General features: G+C 46.5%; 1 protein-coding gene across 1 annotated transcript in view; it reads left to right on the top strand.

Annotated features, from left to right (window-relative positions):
- Nucleotides 1-2,695: 2,695 nt before the first annotated feature.
- LOC104083708 (protein Wnt-5b) overlaps nt 2,696-11,165 on the top strand; it is a gene marked incomplete at its 5' end in the record, with an annotated part of 8,856 nt that continues 386 nt past the window's right edge. The window contains 2 exons of the mRNA XM_009587289.1: nt 2,696-2,988; nt 11,064-11,165. The exon at nt 11,064-11,165 is cut by the window's right edge and continues 386 nt beyond it. Coding sequence (XP_009585584.1) covers nt 2,696-2,988; nt 11,064-11,165 — 395 coding nt within the window. The remainder of the gene's footprint in view (nt 2,989-11,063) is intronic.

Genomic DNA, 11,165 nt, shown 5'->3' with positions numbered 1-11,165 from the left:
AGCCTCCCGGGGCCCGCGGCCCCGGGCATTGTCCCCCGAGCCGGGCCGGTGCACGGGAGAGCTCGGCAGAGGCGTGCGAGGGGGCAGAAGGGGGGTTACTGCCTGGCCGTCTCTGTAGTCTCGGTTCACGTTTGTATTTGGGGAATAACGCCTCGGTCCGTTGAGATGATGGCACAGTGGTGTGGAACCGGAGTGAATTTTGAGATGATGAGCGAAAACCCAAATACCTTTCCAAGGCTGGAAGGTGTGGTAGGAGAGCAGAGAAAACTAGGATGTATAAGCCCACAATTGCCAGCTACAAATTTGCTTTGTATTAGCGCAGGGTTTCACGCACACATCTGATCCCGCCTCCCAAACCAAGCCGCAGCCTTCTAAACCTACATCTAGGGAGCACCGTCGTTTGTTCTGCTTCGTGGGCAACAAGGGGAAAACAAAACCCACTGTGACTTGCTTCAGCCTGTCCCACCACCATCCTCAGCAGCCTAAACTGCTCGTGCAGATCCAGGGGCTGTACATGTTGTTGTCATGCTGCTACACTTGAAACTTGGAGGTGGTTAAAACATGGACAGTAAAAGTGCAAATCCGGTCTGTGCTTTCAGTACAGGGATCTCAATCGAGCTGTAAGGATGCTAAGCACCTGGAGCCATGCAGGCTCTGTTGCACAAGCTGTAACACTGGGAGGCCCTTTCCTTGTGCGTTTTTTAATCTCTATAGATGCAGGGAGTGCTCTACTTAATAGGACCATTGGTGTGTCCGCAGGGCTCTCACCATACAGGCACAGAGTGGTAGAGGCAAAACTGTGCATTGGACAGTTGGTAACACATGGGTTACCTTAAAATACCCATAACATGTAAAACACACTAGATGAGTAAAAGTTTGATTTTGGTTGCTGAAAAATGACCATAAGTCCCTTGTGGGCTTGTCTCAGCTGCATTACCTTAACTAGGAGGCACTCCTCTTTACCTCTTGGACCAGGGAGGTTTGGGGGGCATAGTCCTCTCCTTATGACCTGCTAATAAGGCCCTCCCTTCTATATTACGTGTCCCGCAGCATTTTATCAGCCTTGTGCTGTACTCCAGAGCAGAAGCCCTTAGTGTACAAGTCTCATTTGGGGGGGGGCAACACAAGTTTTTCTGCAAGGTGGATGCTGTTCACAGCCTTGCCTTTGTTTTGGGTCATTACCACTAAGATGGTGATAAGCTGCTGTTAATTACAGATTGTCAGCACATGCAAATTGGAACAAGAGCATACCAAAAGCATCAGCTCAGTCCCACTGAGAGAGCTGGCACTGAGAGCCTCGTGGGCTGGTGACAAACTGTTCTTGGAGGATCTGCCCTCTGAAGTCATTCAAATTTGCTTGAGAGCATTAGAGGGTCGCCTCTTGCTGGGGTTTGGTGTAAGTAGCTCTTCACAATCAGGTTGCTTATTCCAATGAAGCTGTGGCAGTTGTTATCACCTGAAAGTTTGGTGACTGCACACAATGACTCTGAAGGTGTTGGTTTAGCTATTTATTACACTGTGTAGTGACAGTGTAGGTGTGGATTGCCTCCTTCTCCTCTTCATCCCCCTCTGCTCCCCCCTTCAGACCCACAGCACTCGCTGGTGCAACACGCCTGGCCTCATGCAGTGTTCTGGCTGCGTTGGTGCCCCGGTCAAATTGGAGCTGAATCACTGCCAGGAATACATAGCTGGAGACCCGATCCAGCTGCTTGGCTCAGACTCTAAACTGTATAGAGCATACACTCCAAGCAGGGCAGTCTCTAGTAAACCTGCTAATGGAAAGTCTTTTCATTTATTATTGTCTACATGGGAAAGTTTTACTTGTTCCAGCACTGCAGTTCTGTAGCCGCTGGGAGAGCCTCTGCCTTGATGCTTTAGTGTAAAAATGGGTTTCCTTCAGTTTGTCTCAAAACAATTCTCAGCTGACCTTATGTAAACCAAAATGAGGTCGATGAACTGAGGAGCCCATAAAGAGTGCTTGTCCCAATTAAATGAAAACCGTTCCAGAGCGATATCTGGCTTAACCAGAACACTCCTTCTGCGCAGACCCAACTTCAGTTGTTCTCAATGATTACTGGCAAATTCAGTGGCTGAGGCAGCAGCTGTATTTTCAGCAAGTGAATAACCCTCTTGCTGCTTGAGGGTTTCCTCTGGGTTAAAATGAGACGATACTGAAGGGTTAATCTGAGAGGAAGGAGGCTGAGCACTCCCTGCCTATGGTGTTGCTGTTTCTTTTGGGCAAGGCCTGGAGTTTCCAGGGCTCTTAAATGGTCAGACATAAGTATAATAAAAATAATAAGCCTCGAGGAGCAGCGCGTACAAATTCATGAAGAACATGCTCTTTAGCAGGAATCTCAGCCCCTTCCCTGGTGTGTGTCAGAAAATCAGATTTGAGTTTGATCCTGGTTAAACAGAAACTGCCAGCTCTGGACAGTCAATTGACTGGAGCTGTTATTGTGAAATGAAAACAAAAATGAGATGCCAGCATGTGTTATGACAGTTCCCCCTCTACCAGAACGGGGCAGTGCCCTTGTGCTTGACCATCCCATTCCTTTGTTCCAGTTAATTCTGTGCACCTTCTCAGAGCGCGCCATGTCCTCTACTGTCCGGAGCCCATTTGCTTCTCCTTGCTGTGCGTTGCGTTTGTTAAATGTTATCTGTCTCTGTTAATTTTCTGTTCACATCTCTCTCACAGGGAGCCGAGAGACTGCTTTCACCTACGCCGTCAGTGCTGCTGGGGTGGTGAACGCGATCAGCCGGGCTTGCCGTGAAGGAGAGCTCTCCAGCTGCGGCTGCAGCCGCACCGCCCGGCCCAAGGACTTGCCCCGAGACTGGCTGTGGGGTGGCTGTGGGGATAACGTGGAGTATGGATATCGTTTTGCCAAGGAGTTTGTGGATGCCAAGGAGAGGGAGAAGAACTACGTGAGAGGTTCAGAGGAGCAGGCTCGCATGCTGATGAACTTGCAGAACAACGAGGCTGGTCGCAGGGTAAGACGAATGGTGGCCCTTTCCTCTTTCTCAGAGGCAGATTCAGAAGCCTTGAGATAGCTAGAAACCAAATTACTTGGAGGTTTGATGAGGGATAGTCCAGTGATGCGCCAGTATCGGTGTATGGTCACATTTTTTGCATTTTTATGAATATTACAGACAATATTGACAATATTATATTCCAGTTTTAATGGCAGGCTTCTGTTGCCAGCTAAAGCCAGTTGAGTTTTTGGGTCTGTTGAGATACTGTATGGCGCACGTGTGCAGACGTGTAAGGCCTTGCCAAATAAACTACGTGCTGTCATAAACTTTCAAGGTTTACATCTCAGAAACTGGCTTCCCAGAACTGCCAAAGTGACAGGCTGGTAGTGAAAAGAAGAATCTGTTGAAATGTGGAGTTCTACTGCCATCATTCAGATTTTTGGGACTATAAGGCCAGAAGCAAACATCGAATCAGGCTACCTGGCTATCTCTAAAACTTATGCCTTGCTCAGTTAACTTGGTATCGGGCAAAATAAATAATTTGCATCTCGGTAACAGCCAGACATTTTCTGAGAAGGTACACAGTTTTGACCTGGAGACCCCTAGGGATGGAGAATCCATCACTTGCCTTTGTAGAATGCTACCATCATTAATCACCCTGTTTCAACACTGTACCTCACTATCATTTGAATTTATCTGGCGTCAGCTTCCAATCAGTTCTTTTTCTGACTTTTACAGCTAGATCCAAAAGGCTCTTCGTAATCATAATTTCCTCTGCATAGAAGTATTTATCTACTGTAATTTATTCACCACTCTTTCTTAACAAACTAGGTTGAGCACTGAAGACTCTTTCACTTTTAGATGTTCTCATCAGCCATCAAATCATTGTCACATCACTTTAGTGTACCCTTTCCAGTTTTCCCGTCTCCCTTAAGAAACTGGATACCAAAATGACATGCTGGGTTCTGGTATTGGTCTCACTGATGCTGTAAACGTAGGTGAAGTTGCCCCCTTTGTATGCGTTCAGTGTATGCACATTTGCTTTTTACACGATTCCTCTGTCTGTGATTAATAGCCTGGAAGGTGTAGCATCTTTCATATGCGGTACAACTGTGTAATCCTGCCTCTTCCCAAATGTAGAACAGGAATACTTACTTGAACATTTGTGCCTTTTCCACAAGGTGTTTAAAATTTTTATCATTCTTCCCTAGTAGTGAGCTTTTCTAAGGTTAATTTTATTTCTAATGCGTATTAAAAATCCTATTAAGTGTACTTAGCCTTGCTCTTTTGCACATTCTTAACTAATATCCTTAGTTTCCTTATCAATTTTCTGCCTTTTCTTAATTATAATTGTTATTGAATTATCTTTCCCTTTCCTATGTATGTCTGTGTCTTCTGTAATTTCGGCTTCATTTTGCCACCGAAGAAGATTTGCTCTGTGTTTTTTTGATTGTGAAATCAATGTGTCAGGTTGAAGCACTGCAAATACTCCATGCTGCTTTTGCAAAATCAAATTAGGATAAATCTGCAGTAGGTGGAAAACTGTGGACTTGAAAGCTGTAGAACTCAGTGGGTTTTGGTTTGGGGTTGGGTTTTTTTTGGCTAGGAAGAGCAGAGGGTCTGCATTTGCTTAGAAATGGGGGGGCATTCCTCCACGGAGCAGTAGCCTGAAAGCAACATTCTTCTCTGCATTACTTGCTTTGAACATCTTGCATGTCTGGAGTCATGAACTTGGATTACTACAAATAAATACCCTGCCTAAAATAGGGAGTGAATATGTTGTGAGCCTTTTTAACAGCCAGTCCTATTGCCTTGAGGGATCCAGAGAGAGAATATGGCCAATAGTTCGAGACGCCAGTTGAACTGTAGTAACATCTGTATTAGAAGATCAAGTCAGAAGATACTTGCTTCACAGCATGGGTAAAACACTACCTTGTCATGTTATTCTCATTATATGGGCAAGAATCTCACTGAGCTGTGATTTCAGATGATGGTACAGTTTTAGGTAGAAGAAAGCTTTGTCCTTTAAGGACAGAGCTAAAACCAGTTATGTCCTGCCTTTACTACAGTGCAGAAAGTTGTTTAAATTGTGCTTGGAATGCTACCGTGCCCATGCTTCTTTGGACTCCATAGACAAGCTCTCAAGGTGATCTCTGTGTCTCCAGTTAACACAGGACCTGGACAAAAGCTTTCCAAAGGGGCCAGCAAAAGACAATGTTATTTCAAGCTTGGTTTTTGTAGACTCTGTAGAACAGATGGCCACAGAAAATAACCTTAGTCTAAATGAACACAAGTCATTTCAGATTAAACTAAATGGAAGTATAAACCAGTGTGTAATTAAGCTTGTGGATTCCAAAGAACAAACTCTGATAAACTAAGGGAGCCGGCTAGTAAACTCAGCCGAGGAACTCGATGTGGAGGAGGTCTGGAACTTTTTCAAGTCAAAGATGCTAAAGCCATTACGATTCTGCATGCCAAGCAAGAGGAAAAAGCTTGTAGGAAGAATGTCCAGACCTCACTGAATGAATAACTACCACAGAGAAACTGTTAGGAATAGACCGAGAGCCTACTAAGGATGGAAAAAAAGAACTGATAGCAAATAAATAACGAAAAGCTCTGTCTTAGAGGTCAAGAAGTGTAAAGATAAGTGAGAACAGTGAAAAATCACGCTGAGTCAGACCTTGCAAAGGGTAGTAAAATAAACAGTGAAAGTTTTTTAAACTTTGCAAATTGGAGGAGATTGGAAGAAAGGAGACTGCTAGTCAATGAGGATGGGGCTGAGTCTCAAGACAGAGTAGTTTTGGTCCCCAAAGTAAGCAAGTGCTTTACCTGGGGCTTCAAGTTGGAATGGGGGACATTGCTCATGGGGAGGGGTACCGTATGTCTGCTGCACAATGGAGATGTCTTTTTCTGTCCTCAACACTTCTGCCTAGGGGAATAAGTGCTTGTAGTGTAGATTTTTAAATCCCCCTGGGACTGTGCTTTTTGGGGGAAGCCAGGCAGGGTGCCCTAGGGGCAGGCAAGGTGCTGGCACCCGGTGGGAGCGAGGAAGGCATGAGGATGCAGCGGTCATGTTCAGACAGGTAGAGGAAGAGGAGCTGAGCAGCAAGTACTGAAGTTCGGGGCCAGCGGACCTGAGATGGGTGGGATGGTGCAGGGGGCTGCTGATGGAGGGGAGTTTGAAATCAGGTCAAATGATTCAGATGGGAGTCAAGTGGCAGCAAAGCGTTGGAAGAACGGAGGGCTCTGAAGTAAATGAGAGTGGGGCTTTGGAGTGGATTGAGTGGATGAGGATTTGGGGGTAGTGAGGAATGGAGATGCTGGGATCGGGAAAGGAGATGAATATGAAAAGATCGGGATGGAGATGAGACCTGGGGTGGCTCTGAGATGGCATTGCTACGGGTTCTAGGGTTATCTGGTCAGGGTGGTATTTGGCCAGTACAGGGCAGCCTTTCCTGTTGGCTCTTAGAAATACATTAGCATGGGAGTAAAGGAGAAATGCTGGAAATGGAAATTACCACAACCAAGGTGGAAGCAAAACTCAGGTAGCGTGAAGCTCTCAAGTCACAGGGAGAGCCCACTTTCTTTCCTGGTACTCTGAAAGAGCTGGCATCTGGCAGCACAGGCAGTGTGACCTTGGCAGCGTTTACAGGAGGACCTGGGGGAAAGGATATCTCAGAGGTAGAGGCAAAATGGGAAATAATTTGAGAAGAATTTCTCAAAGATTGATCACACAATCATTCAGAACATCACTGATTTCCTAAAAAGCAAAATAGATCTGATAGGTCTCATTTATCTGAACTTCTGTGAGACATTTAATGTATTTCCCACATGGGAAACGCTCGGTTAAATTGGGAAAGATAAGGAAAAATGCAGCAGCTACAAGGTGGACAAGAAACTGGTTCAAGGAAAGATGTCTAAGTTGCGTGAAAGGACGTTATCTTGATCTTGACAGAGCTTAATTAGCAGACTTCTTCAAGGACTTGCCTCAAGACTAACACTTAGTATTTTTTTTTCTCATCCTCAACACAAGAATTAGGAATGGGCTGATGAAATTTGCTGATGATGGCAGGTATTATGAATACAGAGGAGAATCCAAATTTTGTACAGCAGCTAATGACATCCAATCACGTTAAGACCATCATTTGAGGTCTTGTATGAAAAACATTTTAGTCATTAGGAAACAAGTAGAAAAGAATAGGGCGCAGCAGTCGGCTGCAGATGACTGCAGATGTAATGTGGCTCGGAAGGTGGTAAATATCCTATAATGTACTAAGGAAAGTCTTTTCATAAAACATGAGGGAATACTAATGCCATTGTATTAAGCTCTCGAGAGGCCCCAAAATATTGTATGTTCTCAAATTCCCAAGCAAAATGACCTCAGACTAGAAAAGGCTTGTTATGGTTGACCCAAGGAATAGGAATCTTTTCTTAAGAAAGGGGGCTAGAATAGCTTGCCATATTTAGCCTAGCAAAGTGAAAGTTGAGAGAGGATATGACTGATGTCTGTGTTAGTGGGAGAAATAATAGGGGAGGAAAAGTACTTTTTAAGCAAAAGGCCAATTTGGCACAATAGCAAATGGGCATAAAGTGAATACATTTAGGCTGGAAATCAGAAAAAGATACTTTATCATTGGAATAGTGATCAGAATAATGGTGGCTGAAAACCTAATTGCTTTTAAAAGGGCACTCTATACATTTAAGGAAAATATGATTTGAAGTGGTGCCTACAATAGCAAGAGATCATACTTAATAACCGAGGAGGTCCCGTCTAGTCCCGCGTTCCTAAATGTTAACTTTTCACTGCTGAGATTCTGGTTTTGGAAGTAGGAGGGTGCACGTGTAACTCCATACTGCCGAAAGTTGGTGCTGAAAGAAAGGAGACACGGCAGTGAGCATTGCTAAGTGGCCACCAGGTGCCATCCCACATACAGCCTTGCCCTCTTTCCCAGCCAGTGTTTCAATTGATGTCTTCTGATTTCTAGGCAGACTTTTGGCATGTCCCCTCACTCAGTTTCCTGTGGGTGAGAAAGTTCTCCTTGAACCCTGAGGAGCGCTGGGGGCAGGAGAGAAGATCGTCTCCCTGCTCTCCATGGTTCTCAGAAGGAGCTGAGACAGGAGGGGACCAGAGGTCTTTTATTTTTCAGGCAGTCCTGACCCCATCACCCCTTCACTCCACGTCGGAGTCCTTGTGGTGGTGGCTCCTGGCTTTATTGCCCTTGTTTGTTTGTCTTTGGCTGTTATCTCAGTATGTCCTTTCCTTCCATCTGTCTTTTTCTTCCAATTGGTCTCCATTACCCTCTCTTACTTCCCTCCATTCCTTATCTGTCACCCTGTCTGGCGTACTGTGGCAGTCAGTCCTTCTGCGCTGTTTACCCAGTCGGCATATGGCAAGCCTCAGTCATCAGTCACTCGAGCCACTGCCAGAAGAGCCTGGAAGGGGGTCTGGCTAATTGACCACATAGGAATTCCCCATTAATTCTCTTCCCGTTCCCATTCTTGCAAGAAAAGAATTGGACGAGAACTTGGGCTTATGGGAAGGGGCTTTAGGCCTTTCCATTAGAGGCGTTTTCAACCTGTTTAAGTGCCACGGCCATCGATCAGATCCTGCCCTCAGAACTGCATGTGGGGTCTGTTATTCTTTACTTTGACCTGAGCCTGGTCAGAGAGGAATTCTCCAGTTTCCTCTGCTTTCTCCCCATCCGGGCAGCAAAGGGGGAGAGTGGGAGAGCCATTTAGTGGCTGAAGCTATGGTTACCTCCATGGGATGTTGACAGTGGGAGCTGTGGGGGGCTGAGTGGCACCATGCTTACCTGTGATAACTGGTAGCGTTCGCGTTCCCCAGCACAGCTACTATCCACATGGGCCAGATGTTTTGAGCATCAGTTGCTTAAAGCCAAGTCGGAGTGAACTCAGTCCCATGACATTAACTGAGGGGGATCGAGTTGCAGTGTTTTTCTAAAGGAACAAAGCCCAGGATTAGGAAGAATCATAATACTTTATAAAAACACATGCAAGGGCAAGGGAGGCACGAGTGGCCTGGGATTTGACAGAACCATAACCAAAAAGTGCTAACACAAGCTTATAACAAGCAGGCTGGCAATGCAGTGAGGATATAGTAAGTGTCTGGGGCTCGCGAAATTCTGCTGTAGCTCTGTCTTGAATCCTTAAGTAACGGTGTGGTTGGTCGTCTGCAGTTATAGTTCAATGCAAGACAAGTGGTTAACTCCCAGCCTGTCACATTGCGCCATGAGGGATTGCCTCAGTAAATTGAGCTCCGAGGAGCCGAACTAAAGCTTCTCTGTTTTAAGGACTCACTCCATTGACTTTCTTGGGAGCTGGATTGGCCTCCATGTGATTTAGCCATTAAGCCAAATTGAATCTTCGCTAGCTGTCAAAAGCACTGGATGTTAGTTAGACTAGGGGCAACCAGTTGTTGTAGAACTCCGACCTCTCACTGCTGGTCCAGAATGTAGTCGTAGGCAGAAGGTTTTGCTCGCCCTACACTCCATTGCCTTAATCACCTACTCCTTAGCAAGCGAATGCAGAGAGCTGGGAAGCTTTCTTCTGTGTTGGTGAGTGAGGCAGAGAAGAAACCTCAGTGCTTGGCTGCTTTCTTCAGCAGAAAACCTGGCTAGAAGACGTACCGCCGTCTCCTTCAGAACATCCTAGTTTTTTCTCAGGTTCCTTGATCTCCCCCATCAGATACAGATGGTGGTAATTTTGCAGCTGATGCCAAACAGCTCTGCTTGGCACGTGGGATCTGGCAGAGGCACTGCCCTGCGAATGCGCAGTGTGCAGGATGGTCATGGGACAGCAGATGTGAGCCTGATGGTGAGAGTGTGAAGAGCAAGGGCCGGGGGGGTAAGCTGCTGTAACACGGCGTAGCTCTGATGGCGTGGGGATGCCAGCTCTTTGCTTTGCAAACTCTGTCAGTGCCTCTGAGTGCTGGCAGGATCTCACATAATTTGCAGTTTTGTACCTGTCTCTGAAATTAACGGAAAGAACAAACACAACCTGCATTTCAGTTTATTTTCCTAGGTTTTGAGCTTTGTTATTCTAGAATATTTTTCAGTATTTCTCTCTCCTCCCAGCTAGTGGGAGGAGGAGAGTAACCACCGTTTTCCTTTACACCCCATAGTTGTTCTGCTGAGGGTTTAACACTCACTGGCCTGAATTTTCAAGACTATTTGCTAATTTTGATGCCGGATTTTCAGGGGTATGATGCATCTACAGCCCCCGCAGGCTCCTGAAAACGTAGCTGAAAGTACCTCGGGAAAGACAGCACCAAAAGCTTGCGTTTGCTGTTTAAAACGTAGGCCGTTCTGCGTGGCGGCAGTCCTGTTGGTGCGGGGAAATGTCTGGACACAAGATGGCGCAGGTTTTCAGTTAGGGCTTGCAACTCAGCCCTGCTCTTCAAGGAGGGCGCCTGGTTAACACCTCGAGCAGAGGTGAGCTGCTCTGCTCCAGGGTAGAGGTGTTCATCTTTCTCACCACCACTGCCACCCCTGCTTGCTCCTCTCTGGAAAACGACGCATCCTCTGGACGCTGCCCCTGAACGAGCTCCTCTCAGCAGAGACGGAGGGAAAGGGTGTGGGTCCGTGGATTTATTTCAAAAGGATGCAGATGTATCCCTACAGTGATAGCATCGGTTCCTGGTGGAGGTGGTAGGAAATGGGCAGGTTCGCAGGTGTTCCCTTTTTGCAGCTCTGAAGGGAAAAACATGCAATACCACGGTGGTCCGTGAGACTGGGGGAATTTCCAGAGTCCACGCAGAGAGGACTCTTTCTCTTCTTCTTTCCTGCTCTTGACCCTGCTGTCAAGTCAGAAATCTGCCAGGGGAAAAGACGGTGGGATGGGGAAGTCATGTTTGGGGACAATGTGACCAGAAATAGAAATATTTAGGGAACAGGAACGCAGCAGTTGCAACAGGAGGAAGAGGAGACTTCTGTCTCTTCTGAAGGGCAAAACAACAGAAATTGGGGGATAATCAAAGCAGTTATAAGAACGTGATGAATTAATGATGATTAAGCCAGCTGCCAGTGCCGCAGGAATAAATGCAGCTTAGCCTGATTGCACTCCTTTTCCCGCAGGCCGTGTACAAGCTGGCGGACGTGGCCTGCAAGTGCCACGGTGTGTCGGGCTCCTGCAGCCTCAAGACCTGCTGGCTGCCGCCGGCTGACTTCCGCCAGGGG

Source organism: Fulmarus glacialis, unplaced genomic scaffold (assembly GCF_000690835.1).
Source record: "Fulmarus glacialis isolate BGI_N327 unplaced genomic scaffold, ASM69083v1 scaffold45531, whole genome shotgun sequence".
NCBI lineage: Eukaryota > Metazoa > Chordata > Aves > Procellariiformes > Procellariidae > Fulmarus > Fulmarus glacialis.
Note: the sequence above shows the minus strand (reverse complement) of the source record. Positions and strands in the feature narration are given on the sequence as shown.